A 26072-nucleotide genomic window follows, 5' to 3' on the forward strand; every position below is an offset into this window, starting at 1 on the left:
TCGCTGTCTTATATGGGTGTGGTTCACAGCATGCCAAAACAATTACAGTACTAACATCAAAGATCACCATAACAGATATAATAATAATGAAAATGTTTGAAATATTACGAGAATTACCAAATTGTTACAGACACAGGAAGTGAGCACATGCTACTTGAAAAATGGAGCCGCTAGACTTGCTAGACACAGGGTTGTCACTAACCTTCATTTTGTAAAAAATGCAGTATCTGCAAAGCGTAATAAAACAAGGTATGCCTGTATTTTTCTTGCATTCAGAAGGTACTTCAGTACTGAGAATGGAGGCAGCAGGTTCTTCTGAAACACCGAACTACATAGCATCACAATGCCAAAGACTGTAATCGTGATATTTAAAAAGAACCTGAATCTCAAATTTTATAAAATTGGTTACTTGTTCTAAATTTTTTGGAGCTCATAGAAACATGAAGATTGCTTTGAACTGTTCTTTGCTTGCAAGGTAAAGAAAGTAGACTTGGTTTCTTTCTGTTTGAAAGGATTGAAATTGTGATGAGTAAAACATTTTGCATCTTAATTAGATTTAGGCAGAAATAGTAGGCCAGTGATTACATGTACTAGTATATAAATTATTTATAAGTGATTTTAGCATTTATTAGAAAATTGAGGCAAGAGTTTTTTTTTCTTCATAGAAAATTTATATGAAGCTCAAGATGTATCATCAGTCAGACTTATTATACTTGTGCATTGCAAGTTCAGGGATAATCCATTTGTCATGTATACTTTCATGTTCTCTTCTGTGATCCCTTTATTAGACTATATTCTTGTTGATGTTGAAAATTTCCTGTTCATAATGTATGGGAGTAATATTCAGGTTTACCCAAATGAAATGCCTATTCTAGTGACCTTTCTTTAAAGCCATATATCATTACAATCCTTTGAGCCCTGCACTGCAATTTCTGCTTACCAGCTTATGGAGGACTCTGATACGATTTTGACTTCTGGAAATATTTTCTGTGGGACACTATTGTAACAGTGGTAGACAACCTGCCTAATTATGGAAAGGTAATGGACTGTATTACAGCTTGTAACTTGACCCATAAAGGAACAAACAATGATATTAAATTGTACAATTTTAAAAAAATTACCGTTTTGCTTTCGGATAAATTTTAAAGTTAGATTGTGTGAACCAGTTATGATGGTTTTGATTTGTGGTATTCAACCATAATGTATTATGGGATTTTGTAGTGAACAGTTGGTAAGAATGTGTTCAGAGAACAGATTTGTATACTTCAAGACACTCCAGTTTTTTGGAAAAGTTTTTTTTTGAGACGCTGTCATTTTCCAAAAAAAAAGTTACTACTCAGGAAAATAGAACAAGAATGTATACATTTTGATGTACTTGTTTCTGGATTTATTATATCTGTTCCCATGCAAATAGGTCTCTGATTCAAGTAGTTTAGTGATGTTTGATAACATAATAGCTTCATTTTGATTCATGCAGGGTGATCTCCCATACCACAAGAATGCATAATTGTGTAAACTGATTAACAAGAACCTAGAATACATCGCTCATGATGGTGACTGATCATGGTGAGCATGTTACAGAACCCCTCACATTCCCCATTCATGCCTAGTGCCAGACAGCTTACCTATGCATTAGAGAATTTAAATTTCAAATTTCTTACATGACCAGTTGTCACCAAGAAACTTTTCTTTTTTCCAAAGAAAATGTTTCTTTTTAAACTTTTTCATGGCAAACCCTTTGATGAAACCACCTACCAATGTGTCTGTTACCCACTGACTTGCTGCTATCGTTATCAGACCGTGTTTCACTCATTCGTTCAAAACCTAGAATAGTATATTTGAATCCCCACTGTGTTTACCTTTCTTGGAGAGATTTTGCCATATGTTTTTCCCCAATTAGATGTCCAATTAAATCTGTATATGATGTTCCATGAATTTGTTTTCTGTATGAGCTCATAATTTTTGCTCCTCGTGCAGTATTCTTAAGACGATCAAGTCAAGGATGATGAGTACACAGAGCATATAGGACACATGGGAGAAAAGAGAACTGCATATAAACTTTTGGTAGTAAAGCCTGAAGTAAGCAGATAAGGCATAGATGGGAGAATAGTATTGAAATGAATCATAACGAAATTATCTGGGGTGAGGTGTTGTGGACTGGATTCAACTGGCTGAAGATCAAGACCAGTGGTGGGCTGTAGTGAACATGATAATGAGCCTTTGGGTTGCGTAAAATGCTGGACCTTTCTTGATTAGGTGAGCAGCTGTTAGCTTCTGAAAAAGGGGACTGCTCCATGGAGTTAGTAGTATGAAAAGAAAGATGTTGAATTTAGGTGTACTTTTGTCAGTGAAACTAACTATAGAAAAGTAGAACTATTCAGATACATATAAACAAAGTAGCACTAGCCATGCCATTATTTTTTGCAATTTTGATTAAATGTGATATTACACCACACAAAGAAAACATCAGTTATTGCATATTTCCCCTGACCAACTCAGAAAATATTCTCATACCTCAGAGTGTTCATGAACCACTTACTGCATGTAATACATTACACAAGAATACAGAGAGCACTGTTTCCAAGGAATGCAAGTTTGAATTGTGGGAGATTTTCCTGTACTTGCAGTACAGTACGACATACTGAATCTGTCCAATGTGTATTTTAGGTACATACATCTTATGTATATATATATATTTATATCCACTGTTATATCTTGTAATTATGCTGGGCTCAAAATAGTTTACAAGTTTTATCAGCAGAATATTACGAAACATATTCATATAAATGACTACCGTATTCATTGTAAATTCTTATTATTTTATGTATGTTTGTGTGTTCAGATGGACTGAGTATTTTCTGAAGCAATAAGATTAAAGATGTAGTGAAGTAGTTTTCTGGTTATCTGTCCATTCTGTGTAATGTTGTCACACTTTGTTCACCCTCTCCAGCTTTTTGTTATGAATTGAAAAGTTGTTATATGTGATGTGAAGGGTAATAATTTTATATCAAAGTAATATATATAATTATCATATATAGTTTGTGTTTATTTTTCGTGTATCTGCTTGTGTAATTTAACCCTTTCCCTGCCAGTGGATCAGTTTAGCTGGTGAGACAGGTTCTGCTTCATCGAACACAATCTTATATGGCAGAAGTTCCTTTTCTCTCATGTGTTATGGAATGACATGTGAAATATCATGTTTTCAGTCGCATCTGCTTCATATCTTGGGCACAGAGTTCACTGTTTTTAGTGTTCGGTTCTAGCGTAGTATGTAGCCTTGGCAGTAAAGGGTTAAATCAAATTCAGAGGTTGCTTTTGATCACTAACACTAAATAACTTATTATCTGGTGAAAGAAAAATAAGTGAGTGAAGTATTTTATTGAAATTATTTCTCTTTGCAAGTCTGTCATGCATAATATGCATAAATCCCATTTCTTGTGCATGGAACCTGTAAAATATGTTTTTACTATTATTTGTATATCTGAATCGTTTCTGTTAAGTAGAATGTAGCATTTAATTTATCTGATATATACTGTGTTTATATGTGTAAAGAATGGAGGAAAATTAGGTTTTTTATAAGTGTAAGGACATACAGTTGTTTAACTTATTTGATTTTGTAGTGAAAAATGATGGTTTCTCCAGCATAGCAGAGCTGTTTATGGTATCTTTCACATAGTCTGTTTTGATCTTATTTCTTTAAAGGTAATACCTGGAAGTAGCAAGCATTTTTTCCAACAGTTTGTGGTAATACTACTTTATAAAGCTTAAATAATTCAATAAAATGGATGTTATTTTTGTTTCTTTCCTGTTAAACCTGCGATTAAATTAATCAAGTCCTAACATTCTCATTTTCTCCAAGTAGGCTTGCAGCATGTAATGGTAAGTTTCACATATGCATGAATGGATTCAAATTCCCAGACCTTTTACTTCCGCACTTCCCAGATTCTAAATCAATTTTGTGCTCGTTGCACTCATTCCATAAACTTGACACAGAATCAGGTCACCTGCACCTGCATGTTTCATCTCTGTAACTGCTTGGTGGATTTAAATGAGGTTTGATTTTGGGTTGTACACAAAGAGTCTTGAATTTCATTTTTTTTTTCCACATCAGTTAGCCATAACCAGTGCTTCATATATACCTACAGCATACAACAGATTTCTCCCAGAAGTTGATTACTGTACAAAAACGAGAACAGGGTAAAACTGACATGAATGTTGGAATTCTTGGGGATACCAAACACTGAACTGGCAAAGCGGGTTGAAATACCATTTGTATGACTGGGCCCCGTGTGTGGCAGGTCTTTGGGTGTTGTCAGGCAGACTTTACAGGAGACTGCAGGAGCATAAGAAATGTGGAAAGTGCATAACTGGACAGAAGAACATTTGCTGTTCAATAGAAACCAGTTGAAATATGTGACAGGACTACTAAAAGGTCACTTCTGCACTTTGGACACAAAATTTTTTCCAGGAGAGAGAGCTGGAAAATCTGAACATATGTTTAACCTGTTAACGAATACTTTTATGAATCACCTACAGTTGTGGGTCACCATATTTAAAAGTAAGTTTGATTTGTGGCATTAATATTGGTATATTTACATTTTTAAATTTATACACTTACACTTAAAAAGAAATTTTGATTCAATTTATAGTAAGTGTCAAGAGTTCTAAAGAAACAGCATTGAATGTATTGTACTGTTGTGGACCCCTTGGCAGATTCTGCTACCGTTATTTCATAGCTCACTGGAAGCCTAATAATCTCAGAAGGTTGGAATCTGCAAACTAACCATTTATTCAAGGTGTAGGGATACTGATGTGATAATGACGGGAACGCACAGGATGTTATAATTGATCAAAGGTCATTTGGTATTGGAAGATATAAGGTTTCATTAATTTAAATTGTTGGAACTATATTAGGCAGCACCCATTTTCAGTTTATTCTGTCCCAATTGAAAATTTTAACAAAAAATGCTTCATCCAGTATCTGGGCTACAAAAACCATAGTTTGTCAGCTTACAACACTAATATTCAGCAGCTCATTGATGGAGGTTATCTCACCCAATTTCTGGCCATGCCATATGTGGTGAGAGGCTTCTGTCTCACCCAAGGCTAAAGATTCTCAGCAATTAATAGTGTCCAGAAATAACCCACAAATTTAAATGCTGTAAGAATTGTGTACACTGTGCAAACAGTGAAAATCAGACGAACAAAACAATACACACAAACACCCGGATGCCCGGCTTTTCTGTCTGTTTGCTGCAGTACGAGCAGCATAAGAAATACATGTACATAAGAAATGCATATAAAACGTTTGTCCCACTGCAACAATATATCATACCATTTACACATTGTGTGTGACATGTTGGATATGATTTATCTATCCATTCCTCATCCCATGCTTAATCACATAATGTTCCTTATTAAACTAGCAGGGTTGACAAACACAAAAACTTGGTGCAAGCCCACAGTCTGTTTCTTTGATCAAGGTGAAAGTTCATTCTGCTGCAATGGAATTGCATTATGCGGTGGTCTGTGTCCACATGTATCGTGTACAACAACCATTAATTCAAACTAACATAGAGCTCCCCCCCCTTCATACAGTTAATAATCATTGTCATGTGACTTTTTAGAAGGAACTCACACTTTTTGTAATGGTAAAATTTTAAGAATATTGAAACAAATTGAGGCAAGTTGAATGCAAAGTATTTTTGAAATGCTTTTCTCATTGCAGCCATTGTTCAGATAAACCAGGGCAGTTCAGTCAGAATTGTGATTGGTTTTGATCTGTGTACTCAGGTTTCGTTTCCTGGCAGAGGCAGTGATCTTTCTTTCTGTTGTCAGCCCAGCTTTCTACCCATTGTATATTTCCTTGAGGATAAAGCAGCTGGAACTAACCAGCCACCTACATCTACTTTGGAAGTTAATCAGGGATTCTGTTTCCTCACTGTCACACCCCTTCAGAACATAGTGCTTAAGCAGGGGCACAAATTTATTTTTACTTGAATCTTTTTTTCAGAATTGAGATAATCTGTGTGAACAGTTAAACGTGAAGAGTGTTAAGCAATAAGCCTACTTATATTTTTTTTCAAAATCAGGTAGGTAAGCTAACAAGAAGTTCTGGGAAGAATTAATCGCCTACTTTCCTTCATAAGACACAGAACGCGTTGAAAAGGACGAGTCAAAAAATGTGTGTATGTGTGTGTGTTTTCGTTGCCATGGCAAAGTTTTAACCGAACCGATACATAGTCTGATGGGAGGGATTTATGAAGTATTGACCTAATACTTCCAGCCGCACTATGGCCTTGGGGTCGACTCAGCCTCTAACAGAAATGAGTACCAGGAATTAATTAAATAATTTTCCTGGGGAGTAAAGTGCGGCCGGCGCGTAAGGCTGACAACCTTACCGCCATCTTTGAGCCGATTGTTTAGATAATGTGGGACCCTCAACGTCTCACAACCCTATGGGCCTTCACGGCCTGTTACAGGGATAGCTTTACTTTTTTTGGGGGGGGGCTGTTGAGATGGGCTCAGGTGCTTCGATATACTGTACATACCAAGTTTCATAAAGATTTATTCAGTCATTCAAAAGTTGATGGGGCGGGGTGGGGGGATACACAGCATGGAGAGCTCATAAGGCTGCTTTTATTTTATCAAAATAATGAAATAATCTTAAAACTAATATAACGATTTTTAATGGAATATAACTGATCCACTATAAAATAATTCTTCTGGTTAAATTACATGACAAGTTTGGCATTTTTGTGTGGGAATTCTAAGTCGGCCTAGCAAGATAAACTCGCCGATCCAGAGCTCTCCGTGGTAATACAGGTCATCCATTTTGTTGTGAATGAATAACCATGAAATAGACGAGAATAAAATTTGCGTTATAGTTCAGAAAAGGTTCGTTTTGGGAACACGTCTTAGTCAGCTTTTCTACTCCAACTGCTTCCCTCAGCATTTGTATTATTCTTAAAATACGTCTTGAAACGATTCGAGAAAGCGACAACAATACTAATGTATTTTATAAGGAAACCAAACCTTCTAATCGTGCCTTCAGATTTTCGTCTTATCCGTACTTCTGTGTAACTCGATAGGCCTAACTGATATACCCGTAACGCAATAATTATTTCCTTCTTTTGCCAATAACCAGGGAGTTCGTTATAAGAAGATCCAATACTGTCTACTGTTATATGTTACTTCGGCAAGTTTCATAGACCAGTAACATTGTTGAATGTTACGGAACTGTTGCGTGGATACGGGCGAAGAAACTTTAAGTGAATTTGTTCAGGACGTCAGTACGGTCAATACTCCAAGTACGTATATTGTGCTGTGCAATTGGGTGTAACAACGGGTATAGTACGCCTACTCTATTTCAATTCATTGCTATTAGATTAATAATTCCAACCACCTTTGGGCCATAATTACTACCAGTTATTGCCTAAATATCTAGACGAATCCTCGCAGTGTTTTTTGTTATAGTAAGTAAAGTAAAAAGTAAAGGTATCCCTATAATAGGCCGTGGAGGCCCATAGGGTTGTGAGATGTTGAGGTTCCCACATTTTCTAGACAATCGGCTCATAGATGGCGGCAAGGTTGTCAGCCTTATGCGCAGGCCGCCCTTTACCACCTAGAATATTCCAAGAATATTCCTGTTACTCATTTCTGTTATAGGCTGAGTCGACCCCAGGGCCATAGTGCGGTTGGAAGGATTAGGTCAATTGAAAAAATCCAATGACCTCATCGGGAATGAACCCGCGACCTTCCAAGCCTCTTAAAAGTTCTTCACCGTGAGGAACATTGGTACCTCGCGTCATCTCACACTGCGCGCGTTCGGACTCGTGGCGTAGTCGGTAGACCCAAAAATCACAAGCAAAATTCAATCAGATCCGAACAGACTGTGGAAATGTTCCTGTTGTTACGTAGGCAATTCTTGCAGCTATGTAAAATGTTTGCATTCACGCGATCAAGTTCCTTCCGGAAAGAGAACAAAGTTGAAACCTGAAACTTTAAATTCCGGTTTCCTGAGAAGTAGTGGGTCTGGAACGGGGTCCACTCAGCCTCGTGAGGATAACTGAGGAGGTACTTCAATTGAAAAGTAGCGGCTCCGGCCTAAAAAACCGAAATTAACGGTCGTGGGGATTTGTTGCGCCGACCACGCGATACCCTCTATCCGCTAAAGTTGGCACTAACTTCGCCGACCAGCGGCGGTCGCTCGGTCGGTATAGCTCTCTTGCGGACTAACGCCACGGAGTTTTTTTCTCTGCAAGGTATCTAGGGGGTTTTCGAGGAGAATATTCAAGCCTAGCACCGTTTTCATCCAAATGTCGAAATCTGTTCCCTAATATTCACATGGTTATCGTACACGAACACGTGTTTCAATGTACTCCTATAACGCTCACGTGGCATTTCGACATAAGTGTTGCGACTCGCTGAATGTTTGACACAGTATGAGGAGCTTAGCATTACAGCTGGCGGACACATAAGCCATAAGCAGTCTTCACTGTATCTGTTCGAATATTTATTGACGTGATATTGAAGAGAAACTCCTACGTGTGTAAGCTGGTCCCTCGCAGTGCGAGATGACGAGTATAGCCACTGCACCTAACCTAACCCGGCCGGTCTAAGGATTTTCTGGAGGCTGACGACCTCCCTGTATGTCTCAATTCGACTGAAAATTAGCTTCATTTTACTTTTAGACCAGTTAAATTTGAACATTTTCATCCGGGCTAATAATCAGACTGTGACATATGGGCCTTTTCTAGGAAACGAGTTGACAAGTGCGTTGCCACGAAGAGACTGATTCTTGGGAAACAACTGGTTACGAAGCACGTTTCCATGGATACTAAAAGTAAAATTTGTAAACGCGTAAAGCCGGACCGTTGCTGCGAAATTGACACGCGTTTCGTAACAAACACAGAATAACAGAGAAGTAAATGAAATGTTCGAGGCGGTGGTCTCTTTTCGTTTCGCCCCAGGGCATAAATTCCTGAATTAATTAATTCGTAAGAGAATTCAGAGTTCAGGAGTTGAGTATCAAACCAGCTAAGATTCGTTGCCAGGAAACACCTAGTGAAAACTTCGCAGAGGAATAGCCATTGTTGAGACCCGTTACCCAGCAACGACTATTGAAAACAGATATAGAAAACTTTACTTTGTGTGCTGTAGTTACAATATGTGAGTGTTCAATAAATCTATTCACCAATCTAAACCCCGTCTATAGACACTAATACACGTGACAATATATTGAGAGCTGGGATGGCTCAGTCGGTATAGTGGGCAGGCTACAGGCTGTACGACCGAGGAATCTGGGTCCGGTTCTCGGCAGGAGCAAGGAACTTTTCCTCCACAGCGACCAGACCGGCTCTGGGGCCCAACAGCATTCTCCTCATTGGGTACCTGGGGGCTGTTCATCTGGAGGTAAAGCTGACCACTCACCTCCTATTACCGAGGTTAAGAATGGTAAAGATACAATTTCAGTCGCTTGTATATCTTCATGTTTCTGTGCTTGGTTAATTAAGCAAACAAACAAAAACAAACTCCATGGCCTGTAGTCCGCAAGCGAACTATACCGACCGAGCGACCGCCACTTGTCAGTGTAGTTCGTGCCAACTTTTGCGAATAGAGGGTTTCGCTGGTCAGAGCAACGAATCCCCACGGCCGTTAATCTCAGTTTTCTAGATCGAAGCTGCTACTTCTTTGAAATAGCTCCTCAGTTATCCTCACGAGGCTGAGTGAACCCCGTTCGAGACCCACTACTTCTCAGAAAATCTGGTAGCGCCGGGAATCGAACCAGGGACCTCTGGATCTGTAGCCAGTAACTCTGACCACTAGACCACAAAGACGGTCTGGTTAATTAAGCACAGGGACAAATTTATTTTTACATAATAACTGCCTGCTGAGTAGGAAAGCCAACTTGATTACGCTACACTGTCAGATAATGGATCAAGTTATTTCCATTACGCGATATTAAACACATGAACATTATCTGAGTCTTTATGACAGAAGTCCTAATAGCTCCACTTTTTCAGTTTTCAGCCCCCCCCAGTCTATCTTTAAATCCGAAATAAAACCACTTCAGACCACAATTAATTGTTACACGCCATTTCACTCAGAAAATGAGAAGAAAATCTGGAATCATGGCTCCCTATTCCCACACATTCCCGACAGCAACATCCGTTCTGAGATTGAGCTGTTCTAGCTAGAAAATCCATAACCGCGTGCCCTAATGACGTCACGCCAGCCACAGTACGCAGTCTCCACCACAGGCAACGCTGTCTGCGTGTATGCTGTCATATAAGTGAGCTAAAATGCACATCAGTATACTTTAACGAGGTGCAAAAAAAGGAACTGATTCCTATTGTTGTTTGTGTTCACAGCGACTCGAACGCAGGACTCAATGATGGCACACAAAGGGGAGCATTCCGGACAATGTTCATTCTTGACAGCTGCCATTGTGATTTGTGGGGTAAGTGATATTAATAAAGCAAATGTCTGAATGACACGTTCTCAGTTTATAAATTTAAGGCCTCATTATATGTGGATGCGTAAAGCCGTGTCGCTAGATTCTTTTAATCCAGGCAGTGTGGTTACAATATGCGTTATTTATGCATTTACCTAGTACAAGGCACATGGATTTACTTGACCAGCTGGCTGTTGTTCAGCTGATCAATAAAAGCATCTGTTGTTACGTAACCCTAAGATTCATCATTATATTCATAAGAAGCCACCACTGGATCACATGCTGAGCCAGCTGAATCCAGTCCATATGTTCACAACCTATTTCTATAAGATTCGTTTTAATATTGTAAAGGATGGACACAGCATTGCTAGGTAACTGACCGCGAAACACCTCGAGACCGAATACACGAATGAAACAATGGGAGTGCGGCGGTTTCTATGGAGTCCGTGCCGCGACCGGTGATATGCAGTCGGTAAACACGTTCAAACAATATAGGCTGTTTTCTGCGTGGTCAGTGCGGAGGCTATATAACGACAGTTACAGACAGCTGAACTCTGTGGAGCAGAGCAGAGTTCAAAGAACCCCGTGTGGAGGCGGGGTCGAATACCTCCACCGTGACCCTGCGAGTCGTAGGAGGCGACGAAAAGGGAAGTCTCAATTCTGAGGCAGTAAAATATGGTCGCGAGTCCCAAGGGACTCGGACCCGAGTAAGAGTGCGCTGGCAAGGACCAGCAGCGTATACAAAAGACACGCCCGTCCTCTCGTCAGAGAAGGCGCCCCACAGAAACAAGACCGTAACTGTCAAACGATAATAATTAATATCTGGTCATGAGCCCCAAATGGGACTCGACACCAAGACTTACTGACTGACTGACTGACCGACCGTCAGTCGCAACGTGACTTTGACTTTGACTAGAAGAACTAAGATGGGACGCTCATGGCAGATAAAACAGGGGCATACCAACGATATCATAAATTAACGTTGGCAGTGATATTACGGACGCAATACATAAATTTTACACAATTATTGTTTCTGGATATTATCCATCGTGTCTTGTATTTCGTATTTAAAACACACAACGTTTCGGAGGCTGGATTCTGTCTCCGTCTTCAGGTGAAACCTATTCAGTTGGCCCCAGTCGATGGAGCTAGTCCCTACCTTGTTTAAATAAAAACAGGATGATGGATAATGTTCAGAAACACAATATTTGTATTAATATACCATCATCACAAACTTTTAGATCTTGTAAAATGTGCAATTTACAGAGCGGTTCCTTTGTTGTTAGTAATATCTGAATATCCTCAGAAAAATGGCAAAGCTATCCCTGTAACAGACCATGGGGGCCCACAGGGCTGTGAGACGTTGAGGGTCCCACATTATCTAGAAAACTGGCTTACAGATGGCAGTGAGGTTGCCAGCTTTACGTGCCCGCCCCCAGGAAGAATCCTGGTACTTATTTCTGTTAGAGGCTGAGTCGACCCAAGGGCCACAGTGCGGCTGGAAGGATTAGGTAAATTGGAAAAAAAAAAACCCACCTCACCGGGACTCGAACCCGCGACCTTCCGGCTTGTAGCATAGTGCCTCAACCAATTACGTTACCGCGTGCCCCGCACAAAGATTGGAGTTCTCTGAAAACATGGGACAAAAGACAATATTTTATCTCGCCAAAGATAATCTGATTGTTACATCCACACAATTATATGAAACCACATCCCCTACTGTGTACCTTTCTTTCAATATTATCTGGTCGAAGAGCACAAGAACATATGCCACATGTCTGTCGGAAAAGTCTTACAGAAACAGATGTGTCTGGAGACCAAATCATAAATGAAGAACAGTATTTGCATTTATCTTAGCGAAAGAGATTTTTACATTTTCGCTTAGTGGAGGGTGGAATCAAACTGGGTCCACTCGACACGGCGGCCACTGATTGACCTATAGTAGCCTGCCCCGGGTGTTTATGAAGATGGAGAATTTGGTGGAATGAAGATTGGCAGGGTAGACAGAAGTACTCGGAGAAAACCCGCCCTAGCGCCATTTTCTCCACCACAAATCCTACTTGACCAGACCCGGGATCGAGCCCGGGCCGCCCCGGTGGGAAGCCAGCGACTAACTGCTTGAGCTATGGCGCGCCCTAAAGAGATTGTAAGTATGTAATCTAGACTATAACGGTTCGAAATTATATTCAGCGGCGAGCACGGTGTTGAACTTTAGAAATGAGGTTGGTACTTCTGACGACAGGACAAATCTCAGGCCTGCAAAGATGACGCGTCCTCCGTACTGTGCACATCGAGTTGTGTGTCTGACACTGCTATGCTGGTAAATGAATCAGGGGAAGGACATGCACGTGCATCCCTTTAAGAGGATCAGAAAAACTCTTCCGCACACTTACAAGATTAGGAGGTGGTCATTTGACGCATATTTTCCTTATTTTAAGGAAATAGAAACGAAGCTTATGAGATCACCTGGCTGTCTCTGTATCACCAACAACTTTTTCGTGTGTGTATTCGCTATCCGCGAGAACGTAATTACGGAGACGTTACCTAGCAACGGCCGTCCCTTTTGGCCCGACTATTCCGGCTTTCAGGCGTAATGTCACATTGCATTCAAAAGTTATTGGCCGTGATGTTTTCTATGTGGTCCGTGTCGTATCAAAAACTCAATTTGTAGTGATAAGAAAGTAGCTGACTATTTCTTCCCAGAACTTCTTCTAATCTATTAACGTTCTTAACAGTATATTCAAATACTGTCTAACAGAAATTTGCAGATATATTTACCAACTGAATAATAAAACAGCGTATTGTAATGTAACGTATGTTTGTATTCTATAAAAGCAAAATTACCTCTTCGTTTTATTTTGTTACTTTTGATTATCCTTTCATAGATGCTGGCGACATTTCACAGTGAAACAAAGGCCGCAGCAATACCAGCCCCGGGACTTGAATTCAGGCACCATAACAATGAAGAGATCCCGCAGATTCTGGCTTCTGTTCATGCCAGATGTCCGAACATTACCAGGATCTACACTCTGAGCGAGCGCTCTGTGCGAGGGCTTCCTCTCTACGTCATTGAATTCTCAACCACGCCCGGCTACCATCAACTCTGTGAGTTTTAGCTTCAGTCATTTATATTTTCTATAGTCGGTTTTCAGCACGAGACCCACGCGATAAATGATTCCTGAGGAAAATATTACATATGAAACTTTTGATGAATGTGAATATAAGGGAGTCCTTATGGCATGAACAGTCCCGTGAAGTCATACCTGGAACCTAAATATAAGGTTCCAAGCATTCTGGACATCAGAGTCAGGTTGAAAGTGACCAGCTGGAAGTTCCGGCCGATTCAATCAGAAGCGTAAGTCATGGCAGTTGTGGACTAGAGAAAAATCACAACTCCCTTGTCGGAAATCGAATTCCGGTCTTCCGGCCTGTGGCAACTCACTTTATTGACAGAGCTATTACGGTTGTGTTTCCAGTTTGTCGTCACACTACATTTCACATGCCACTTATAATGGCGCTTCAGATGTGGACATTATTATTTATTTTCTTGGGTTAGGGTGAGTCCACTTGGTACGTCGGCCACTGTCTGGCTTACTGTACCAGCCCCGGATGATAGACGATGGTGATTGTGAAGAATTCAATGGAATGGGAATTGTAAGGCCCCAGCGCCTTTTTATTCACCATAAATCCCACACGATCGATCCAGTCTAATGGCAAATTAGTTAAAATGCAATTAACTTGGTAAAAGTAAAGGTAAATATATCCCTGTAACACGCCGTGGAGACACACAATATTGTGAGATGAGGTTCCCACATTTTCTAGACAATCGGCTCTCAGATGACGGTAGGACTGTCAGCGTTACGCGCCGACCGCCCTTTACCTCCAGGAAGATTCCTGGTACTCATTTCTGTTAGAGGCTGAGTCGACCCCAGGACCATAGTGTGGCTGGAAAGATTAGGTAATTTGAAAAAAATCCACCTCATCGAGATTCGATCCCGCGACCTTCCGGCTTGTAGCATAGTGCCTCAACCAACATGGTAGCAAACTAAACTTGTCAAAGCAAGCCAAACAGTGTGAAGGAGGACAGACAAACAGACGCTCGATGACGTATATTTACGTCTGTATTTGAATAATTCCTCACTTTATAAAATTCAGCCTGTCAAGTGTCAGTTAATGGCAGTTTTGTGTGGGCTTTGTCTGTTATAAGATTTTACAGCCAGCAACTTGATACTTCATATACAGATGGTTAGGGGGGTGGAGGCATAAAAGCCACCATGTCCCCACTGGAAAACAATTAAAGTCTGTGTATAAAGACAAAATTGTCTCTGTGTTTAATTAAGCACCACAAAAGTTTGTGCAGAATTAATTAGAGTAAAGAATGGACAATTGAATAGTTCACATTATGGCCAAATTTACACATCAGTTCTTATTCTTCACTTGGTATTATACAGCAATTTATTCAAGAAGGATACATATACCAATAAAATTTTCGAAAACGAAAAAGTGGAGAGAATTTATGTGCAGTATATGATTGAGTATGAATCAGAATTGACTATATAGGAACATAATGAATAATTAATCTGTAACGGAATTAGAAGTCACTGGAAATGTTTATTTCAGTTCACATGCAGATAGGAGAATGAAGTTAGTAAGGCGGAGTCTTTATGTGAGATTATGGGGAAGAGAAATATGAAAGTAGAAGGGGATTGGAGAGAGGACTAAAGTACAGTAGTAGTTCTGAAATAGAAAAGTAGCAGGCATATGCGCAAAGTATCTGCGCGCCGTAAGAACATGGTGTTGTATGAATGAAATCAAGAAGAGTTAGAGACGCCAAGACACATGGCCGCATAAAGAAATATAAAAAAGCCTTCGGATAGAACCCCTTACCAGCTGAGGCTAAGTAAGGGATGTATACGTTAATGGAAGTATAATATTAAAATGGTTGTGATGATGTTCACTAGACTGAAATATCTCTGAATGTGGTGAAACGACGAGGTTGTTTATAAGTTATTATAGATAACGTGTTCCAGATAAATTAGTGAATTTTTTATTCATCTGAATAAGGATAAATTGCTAGAAGAGGACCTTGTACCACAGCCGAAGGGAACTGAAAATTGATTGATTGGAGGTCAAGACATGAATGATTAAATTTTAATAAAATAAGATTTCCTGAGCTTGCAAACAAATTCCCATCAGGACACCGCAAATTACAATAACAAATATTTATACGGTCGCCACATCACAACTTTAGGAAATATAAAAAGAAAATATTTTATAAACAAATGTAAAGTGTCTATGCCGGTCACGGTGGCCGAGTGGTCTAAGGCATGCACTGTCTTCGCTCGCTCGGAAGCCGGGATCTTGGGTTCGAATCCCACTCAGGGCATGGATGTTTGTGTGCGTTTTTCTGTGTTTGTCTACAGGTAGAGGCCTTGCGACGAGCTGATCACACGCCCAAGGAGTCCTACCGAATGTGTAAGATCTAGAAAAACCGAAGTGAACGGAGTTCATGGAGGTAGGCCTAGGCCCACTGGGGCTGTAGTGCCAAGGAAAAAAAAAAAGTGTCTATAATCTCCTACCTAATTACGGAAGTTCAGTTGTCATCATAAACGGAACGGCAACATTTTCTCAAACTAATGTTAACCAACTGTTGCAAACTTTTCGAAAATGTCATGGCTTTACACCGATCAGTGATCCGCTCCGATCTCATGGCGCTAGCCGTGTTACGTACTGGCTTAAAACTTAGAAAATTTGGTGACTATTCAACGAACTGTTATTCACTCAAACTGATATGAAAATGGGCAATAAATTAAAATTGCTGTGAAAGACATACAAGCATACAAACACATCACAACAGCAACTCTCGTTACGGCGTTAGAAACGGAGGGGTAGAAATTACAAAGGAGATTCCTTACGACAAAAAACGCTTACTAAAAGATGTACAATATAAATTGGCCTCTCATTGCGTCGCGGCTTTGTTTTCAGGGTGCGTACAAGATATGTCATTATTCTATTCCTATGGCAACAGGCTGATCAAATACAGATCCATACGCTGGCGCGGGTTTCATTAATAACTTCCGCGGATCACCTAAATCTGACGTCACAGTGTGGAAGCAGATGGGATCGCTCTTAGGTAGACGATTGCATATTAAAAAATTGATATTAAAAAATCGATACAAAAAAAAATTCACTCACTTTGTCTTTGTCGTTGTTTCCACAAAATACTGAAGCTTCAAGAAACTCGCCATTGTGTGTCTTCGGACCCAGCCGAAGCGCTCCTATTTTTGGAACTCGAATGTTCGTATTCTCAGGACACAGATCTGTGACGGATGAACTGCTAAATACTGCATATGACTAAAACCCGTCCGACCGTTCAGGCGTTCGCAACACGCACAGACACACGGTATGTCAAATAATTTATCTTAATCAGGGGAGAACAAAACGTGTAAATCCACAAAATTATGGCGATTTTCACGATCACACTAATTTCATATATAAGCTAAGTAGAAAGGAAAGGAAAGGAAGAAATCGAAATAAATAAACATATAAATAATAATAATAACAATGTCAATAATCTGTGTAAGCTTAAAAGCATTAGTATACGGAAAGTGTGACATTCAATTTGAATGCAACTATGGTGGTGGTGATGGTAGCAGCAACAGTCTGATTCTCTTGTCTACAGGGACTCGGTCAACACGATTCTCGCCGTAGCATTATCAGGATCCTTTGCATGTACTTGTATCTGGCAAGAGCAGGGGCGTACAAAAGACTCTGAAGTGATCGAGTATTTGGGGCAAATGAGTTTGTCCCCCGGCCCATATCAGTAAGGATACGAAAGATTCATTCACGTTGTCTTAACTGAAAATGGTATCTGCATTTGGAGGGAAAGAATATATTGAGTAAATCCACTTAAGAGCCGCGCCATACATCAAGCGGTTAGTCGTTGGCTTCCCACCGCGGCGGCCCGGGTTCGATCCCGGGTCTGGTTAAGTGGGATTTGTGGTGGACAAAGTGGCGCTGGGGCAGGTTTTCTCCGAGTACTTCGGTTTCCCCTGCCAATCTTCATTCCACCAATTGCTCCACAATCACCCTCACCTATCATCTGGGGCTGGAACAATAGGCCAGAAGTGGCCGCAGTAAAAGGGGCTTAGTCCCACCCCACTAGCAATAAAAAAATCCACTTAAAGTGAGTCAGAGAGGCCGATTCTGGGCAGGTTTTCGAATCCAGGATCTCCAAAATACGAGCCAGGTTGCTAAACAAATCAAGTCTTGCGTTGGTGGTGTTGGTGGTAGCAGTAGTAGATGATATTGGTAGTGCAGCGGTGGGGTGGTAAGTAGTAGCAGCCGTAGCGGTCGTAGTAGTGGTGGTAGCAGCAGCAGTCTTCCTTATTTTACTATCTTATACATACACAAAATGTGTTAGCTAGGTGGGCGGGAAGAGTTAACTTCTGTCGTTCTAAACAAGCGAAGAATAAGCGCAGTAGGACTGAAATTCAGCGTCGCCTTTATTCTGGATCAGTACTGAACCGTAGTTAGACAAGAGCGTCATTAGCGCTCACTGTGCTACCCATCACAAGCAGAAAACCTACAGTACTCATAAAGACAACTTTCGTACAGCATAGTTTTATAGATATATAGGCGTCTACTATTGCTATTATTTTATTTTTCTGAAGCAGTTATAATTCAAGCACACATGAGGTTTATATTAAAAAGGGGCACGCGGTAGCGTGGCTGGTTATGCTACAAGCCGGAAGGTCGCGGTTTCGAGTCCCAATGAGGTGGATTTTTTTCAATTGACCTAATCCTTCCAGCCGCATTATGGCCCTCGGGTCGACTCAGATTCTAACAGAAATGAGTACCAAGAATATTCTTGGGGGTGAAGGACGGCCGGCGCGTAAGACTGACAACCTTACCGCCATCTGTGAGCCGATTGTCTAGAAAATGTGGGAACCTCAACATCTCACAACCCTATGGGCCTCCATGGCCTGTTACAGGGATACCATTACTTTACTTTACTTTACTTTACTCATTAATCTGCGAACTGGGAGCGACATTTGTGTTGCTACTAGCGCACTATGGCGAGATCGTAATGATTCTGTGCTAATATCATAGATATAAAAACTGCACAAACCTTCTGTAATCTTTACAGAATGTAAAACGACAACACGGTGACTGAGTGCAATCTAAGTCTGGCCTCCGATTTATTGGTGGTAATAATGAAGCACCGGAATTAGATCGTGTATTTTTATGGGATCGATCATAAGAATGCCTACACATTACGGAGAATGCTTTAGTTCCATGTTGAGAAATGCAGATATGGCGTCGGCGCGAACTTTGAGATTCTATGCGGCAAATTTAAAGTTAACTTCTATTAAATTAAATTATGAGCAGAAATGTATCTCTGGATTGTATCATCAACAGAGTGCAGTTCTTTCTAGTCTTACTGCAAGAAGTGAAGCATTTGACGGAAATCAGGCGTCGTAAGCGCTCTCCCGCCTGTTTTTGTCTCCAGAATAACTTGCTTTTCAACTGGAAAGAAAAAGAAACGACCTCCTCCCGAATAGCGTAAGTCATGGAGACAGGAAGCAATTAGTTAATTTCTCTTTTCAGGATATCATTCCTTAATATCTCTCAGCATCTATGGAAACTGTGTGAAGTTCCGACAGTCAGAGAAATTGGGACTGTTAGGACGTTTTTTGTCGAGGAGTATTAGATAGCTGGGAAGGAAGGCTTCCTGGGAAAATACTGAAAAATTTTGTTTGTAAGGCGAGGATGAATGTGGCGGTAGACATACACAGAAGAGAAATACTTTGTCAAGGTGCGAACCCGACTGAAATGGTTCCCTATAGGATTCTATGGAAGGTTTTTGTGGTGAAGTTTTTCACAACATGGAGATTCTGGAACAGCTGAATAATTATCGACTGTCTATGGTCTCACAGCAATATGGCTGATTTTCGAACAGATGAATAACTGTCGACTGTTCAGGTTTTCATTAAAACATGGAGATTTTCGAACAGATGAATAACTGCCGACTGTTCAGGTTTTCATTAAAACATGGAGATTTTCGAGCAGATGAATAACTGCCGACTGTTCAGGTTTTCATTAAAACATGGAGATTTTCGAGCAGATGAATAACTGCCGACTGTTCAGGTTTTCATTAAAACATGGAGATTTTCGAACAGATGAATAACTGTCGACTGTTCAGGTTTTCATAATAACATGGAGATTTTCTATTGTCGATTGTTCAGGAACCTCCATGTATCACGATATTAACTGGTTTACACGATTACAGATCGCGAGGCTTCTAAGCAGCCATCTTCTTCCGTTCTTGCTCTCTTTTAACGAAGCTTTCAACTGCTACGGGTGCAGAGCGCCGGACACGACGATTATTTAATAAATGGAAAGATATATGTAAAATGCTTCGTGGCCTAATTTAAAGTACCATTTCGGAATTTGGGGGGAGAATCTGAGGAAAAACAAAAATGGCTGTTAGAATAACTGATTTCCGGATTAGGTTTGAAACCAGGACCTTCCGTATAGTTTTTCTATCTATAATATCGGATTAGAATCAACTTCATGGGTTTCTATAAATTATCTTCTAATTCATATTACTTATAATTTTTCAGTCATTCTCAGAAGTTCCACTTTCTAAGTTTATTGTACTAGAACACGTTAACGCAAGGAGTGCCCACTGCCTGGTCAGGCATATATTGCCGCAAACTTCTTCCCTTATCGTGAATTCGTGTTACGGCTCCGTTTCGGCATGAAATTAATACTGTGAGACCGCCTTATGAGGAGGTCCTATCCATCAGTCTGTTAATACGCATATCCAACACCTAAGGGCAGTGGCACTTCAGCTTAATGCTTTTGATCAATTTATTGTAAACGCCTGTCTCCTTAAATACTGATTAAATTAAACAAAAGACAGACTACGTCATAGGAATCAGGAAGGAAATATTTTGTGATAAATACGTACTTCTGGCACTGTAGCGAGTGGTCTGGTGCGACTGAATGAAGAAATTGATGGGGATGACATGTGGAAAACAAATACTCGTATTTTCGAGAAACCTCGAAGGAAGAAACTATTTGGAAATCCCAGATGTACTTTAGGGAATATTAAAATTAATATTACATAAAATCAGCTACGAACCCATGTAATTGACTGAATGAGTTTATCATTAGTTCAGACTACAGGATTTGTTAGGGTCCATTTGGGCAGGAAATGTAATAATCAACTGAGTAATTCGTGCACGATGAAAAGAGTTTTCTATGGGGTACTCGAGGTAGTTTTAGGGAAATATTATAATGTTTGCATAACTGGCAGCTATACGAAGGTGCATTTTTTCAACTATTTTCTCTCTAAAATATCATAAAGAAATAATGTAATGTAGTATTTTACATCTACATATCGCCTCAGAGCCCGAGACAATGCTGCGAACATTTTCAGCGCTCCATATGTAACAACTGTTAAGTTACGTCTATTTTTTTTTTAATTCGCTTAGCGGGGGGTTGAGTCCAGCTGGGTCCACTCGGCGCGGCGGCCACCGATTGACCTATTGTACCTTCCCCGGGTGATTATCATGACGGAGAATTTGGTGGAATGACGATTGGCAGGGGAAACCGAAGTACTCGGAGAAAACCCGCCCCAGTGCCACTTTGTCCACCACAAATCCCACTTGACCAGACCCGAGATCGAACCCGGACCGCCGCGGTGGGAAGCCAGCGACTAACCGCTTGAGCTATGGCGCGGCTAAGTTGCGTCTTGCTCGTTATCAATCGCTTCTCATTTGTTCAAGACAAGTGAGTTTATACACCGCGATATTGTGGCCGTGTTCACATAATATGTGACGGCGCCAACAAATGACTTAGGATGTTGTCAGAGCGACTATAATAATCAGATGATCCACAACTCAAATAATAAGCAAGTGGTAATCAACTGGAGGCCTGTGGACCACCTGATGTTCGCGAAAATAAATTATCCGGATCCCGTTAAGATATAAAGCAATTAACACGAGGAGCCTTATCTTTCTCTAATAAGAAATATCGATCTTCCCCATGTGGGAGTTCTTCTTCTTCTTCACCTCTCAGCCATTGGAACTTGGCAGTCCTATATTAATTGTGATGAAATAGTTTTCTAAGTCCTATTCAGATAGGCAAACTGACAGAATCTGTGCATCGTAAAGCCTCTCTAACGTCACAAAGGTAAATCTGTTCCTGTATCAGGCCGTGGAGGCCCATAGGCTTGTGAGACTCCCACATTTTCTAGACAGTCGGTTCACAGATGGCGGTGAGGTTGTTAGCCTTACGTACCGGCCGCCCTTTACCCCCAAGAATATTCCTGGTACTCATTTCTGTTGGAGGCTGAGTCGACCCCAGGGCCATAGTGTGACTGGAAGGATTAGGTCAGTTTAAATACAATTTCCTCATCGGAACTCGAACCCGCGACCTTCCGACTTGTAGCATAGTGCCTCAAGCAGCTACGCTACCGCGTGACCCAAGCCTCTCTAAGACTTCTCTGAACGAAGTAAGACTCCTCGAGCTTTAGTATAAACTCTATCGGCTGTCTCTTGAGGGCGTATTCTCTTGTCCTTGTAGAGACACTGAGCGTGATTGGACAATGGTCTGGACGACCGAAGAATCGGGGTTAGACATTCGGCAGGGCAAGATGTTTACTTTTCTCCACAGCGTCCAGAGCAGCTCAACCTGCCACCTAACGGGTACCGCGGACTCTCTCCCCGGAGGTGAGACAGGCTGGGCGCGAATCTCTCCACTCGTTTCCAATTTGTGTTCCACTGCTCGCATGTCTTAACTGAGCTCAGGAACAAATTTACCGTAATTTCTTGAAAGTGACGTACAGAACCTATTTAAATAGGCCTATTATCAATTACACAGTTACTATCCTTAATAAAGAAATGACCGTTTGATTAGTTGCTCTCCAGATTTTCAACTTTTCGCGAAGGAATCGATTACCGCGAGATATTCTTATAAGAAAATCGTCCTTTTCCGCCAGTCATTTTTCCCAGTAGTGCTCTGCTTTCGATTAATGGATTTAGCCAAAAATTTCAATAGAAAACTTCGTAGAAAGTTTACCTAAATCAGAGTCGCTGGCGTTAAACGCGGCGGCCCGGGTTCGATCCCAGGTCTGGTCAAGTGGGATTTGTGGTGGACAAAGTGGCGCTGGGGCAGGCTTTCTCCGAGTACTTCGGTTTCCCATGCTAATCTTCATTCCACCAAATTCTCCATCATCATAATCACCGGGGGCAGACTAAAATAGGCCAATCACTGGCCGCCGTGCCGAGTGGACCCAGTTGGACTCCACCCCCCACAAAGCGAACTACCTACATCAGTATTGGCATTTTACTTGAAGGCGCAAAGAGGCATTTCCTCAATTGTATCTCATTATCTATTTATCTATAAAGCAACAGCCTGTGCAAATAACTTTACGTTTAACCATGGGACAGGAGTATTTTCCCTTCTAATTCTTCACAGTTTGAGAGACAAGCTGTTCCCTGTATTACTAAATGCATATCAGTGCATGCTGTACATTTAAATTCTAAAACGGTTCTGACGATGGTGTATAACACCCAGAATTTCTGGCGTTTTCGACTTTGACCATTGTTGGGTATTCTAAAAATTAGAGTACACAACGCTTCGGAAACTGGAACTGTTTCCTTTCTCAGGTGAGGGTGTGGGAACATAAACTCTGTTAGATTCCTTGGAAGGCAATGCATCCCACCTTCAGAAAATCCAACAACTGGATAATTTTCTCAAGCCATCTTTTAGTAATTCGGACCAACAGCATATCTTCATTGCTGTGGAAAGTTCATTCAGAAATATCTTTAACAGGTAAAAAGTGATTCCTATCCCTGAGTTCTCATTAGTTAATAATCAGCAGAACAAAATCTTGCCTACCTCAGCTTCGGATTTTAAGAAATGTATCCGTATTATTTCTGACTGAAAACCGTCACAACACAACAATCAATAATACGTGTAAGTAGCTCTAGGAGATACTTTTGCTACATGTTTCGACCTTCAAAACATCATCATCAATAATTCGTGTATCTCCTACAGCTACTTACACGTATTACTGATTGTTATGTTGTGACGGTTTTCAGTAAGAAATAATATATGATACACAACAGGTTGCATTCACTGAAAATTATAAAATATGTCCTTAATTAAGGCCTGAGTCCTTTATTTCCAGCCACTACGGAAATTCCATCCGTGCATACTCCAGTACAGTCTGTTCATTTTGTGATTTCCTCTTTCATCAATTCAGCATTTCTTTTTGCTGTTGCTCTTCTTTCTATAGGCTCGCAGGAAAGCATGTCTTCATTATCTGTTGTGTCCTCAACATATCGCACGTAAGCTATCAAGTGAACAATACCACTACAATCAGTCGCTTCGTCTATCTGTACTGAAAAACCTTTGTTTCTCAACTTCTCTGTCAGCTGCTCTGCCCCTGATACGAGTACATCCGCAATCTGTCGAGCGACCGTGTTGTTTGAGAGCAGCACATTACGAAGCTGCTGAGCACGCTTTCCACGAAACATTGTTTAGCATATATGCCGCAGCAGGGAGTAACAGAGTTGCAGCGATCATGTGCGGCTGCTTGTTCTGTGCTACTCTGCATGATACTAACAGGGTTTGGATGGCGGAGTAGTAGTATTAAAAAACTCTTTTGCTGGATGCAAATTTCATCTAGTTTTCTATGCAAGTATTTTTTTCGGGCTGGTTTTTCATTCCTGGATATTTCGTTTCAAGGTATCAGCTGCTAAGATACTGAGACACACAACACACTGAGGTGTTTCACACTGTTAAATATAACATTCGTGAAACCGAAATAACAAATACAATTCTTTGTACTTACATGATTTCGGTTTCGATATATCACTCCGAATATTACTTGCTGTAGGCTTGCCGTCTGATTTTCTTTTTATACCTGTTAAAAATCTTTGCATTATTCTGTGGTTCAGACAATATCATTTGTACTTGATATTGGACTGTAACGATTATACATAGTAAACATTACGGAATGTATATTCTAGAACTGTGCACTATGAAACTAAAATGCTCACATGTTAATGCATCGTCAAGCGCCTCTGTGGTCTAGTGCTCAGAGTTCGATTCTCTGCGCTACCAGATATTTTCCGAGTAGTAGTGGGCCTGGAACGGGGTCCACTTAGTCTCGTGATATTTGAGGAGCTATTTCAAGGAAATAGCGGCTCCGGTCTAGAAAACCGAAGTTAACGGCAGTGGGGGATTCATTGCGCTGACAACGCGACACTCTCTATCCACAAAAGTTGGCACTAACTTCGCCGACAAGCGGCGGTCGCTCGGTCGGTCTAAAATGACGGGGTTTGTTTTGTTAATATATCGTATTCTATCACTGAAGAATATCTGTAACTTACGTAACAGTGTGTATGATGGCTTCACACGGTTTGTCATAACAGCTGCATTGTTCGGGACTCAGCTTTCCAGCCCTAGAGGGTGGAGAAATTTAGGCGTGGAAATGGTCAACTCGAAGGGTTGAGCAGCTTTCTCGTACCCTTTAACAACAGTGAAGTGAGTTGGTTTAACGATCAGTTTGCCAGCATTCCTCACGGAGCCGCGAAGCTGAGTACCTAACAGTATATAGACTTACACGTATATTGTTGTTTACTTCCTAAATCCGCCGATGCTCTGCGAGTTTGAATTCTGTAGCACTGTATGACAGCTGAACTACCTCAACAAAGCAAAGGATTTTTAAAATGCTTCTTCATGTTTCGTTTAAAATAGTTTTTTCATAAGAACAACCCCCCCCCCCCACCCCCAGCGGGGCGCGCCACACACTTTGGGAACCTCTGGCATAGACCATTGCCAACAGTCCTTTACAGTATTACTGTAACAGTTGCAACTGTTTACGGCTTATAAGAGTATGGTCCGCGAAACTAACAGCACAGAAACAGTTATCTGAAAAACAGCCATAGGATGGCTGCTGTCGGTATTTAATTCAACCTCATACAGAATACAAATTCCGTTTTCAAATCTCTGTGACAAAGCGATGACTTCGAAATGTCTCAAGCTGCGTCTGTGCACCTCCCTCTATCAACTTTTGAATATCTGAATAAACCTTCATAAAACTTGCTGTGTATATCATGGCACCTGAACTCATCTCAACGGCGTAGTTCATAAATCCCTCCAATCAGCCTGTGTGTCTGTATGTGTTTCCTTCCTAGCATTACTAGGCAACGGCTCAGTAAACACGTTCCCACGGTAAAGAATACAAGAAAAAAATGGAAGAACTACTAGACGCCTGTGTCTGTGTTTCTCTCTGTGTATCCCCCTTTCGTTGCTAGGTAACAACTCGGTGAAGATGTTTCTGCGGAAAAGAAAAATTATTGGAGGCGTCTTTTCTAGTCGGTCCGTGTCGTATCAAAGGAAAATGGGTGATTAGTTATTTTCGGAACTTCTGTTGCTGTCGTATGTTCTTTTATTAGAAATGAAGTTTTCTTTTGAGGTGGACATTTTACATTACATTTTGTTATTCATATGTGGCCGTCTGGAAATTCTCTTGTATACTGGCATATCAATTCAATCATCAGCAAATAAGAAGGTATTTGTGTGAACACAATTT

At 40.8% G+C, this 26072-nt stretch overlaps 1 protein-coding gene across 1 annotated transcript in view; it reads left to right on the forward strand.

The window, feature by feature from the left end:
• Window positions 1-10245: 10245 nt before the first annotated feature.
• LOC111868526 (carboxypeptidase E) overlaps window positions 10246-26072 on the forward strand; it is a 34920-nt gene continuing 19093 nt past the window's right edge. Inside the window, exons 1-2 of the mRNA XM_023859237.2 lie at window positions 10246-10462; window positions 13342-13561. Of these exons, the coding sequence (XP_023715005.1) occupies window positions 10394-10462; window positions 13342-13561 (289 nt within the window). The 5' untranslated portion in view covers window positions 10246-10393. The remainder of the gene's footprint in view (window positions 10463-13341; window positions 13562-26072) is intronic.

This window comes from Cryptotermes secundus, unplaced genomic scaffold, assembly GCF_002891405.2.
Source record: "Cryptotermes secundus unplaced genomic scaffold, Csec_1.0 scaffold280, whole genome shotgun sequence".
Taxonomy (NCBI): domain Eukaryota; kingdom Metazoa; phylum Arthropoda; class Insecta; order Blattodea; family Kalotermitidae; genus Cryptotermes; species Cryptotermes secundus.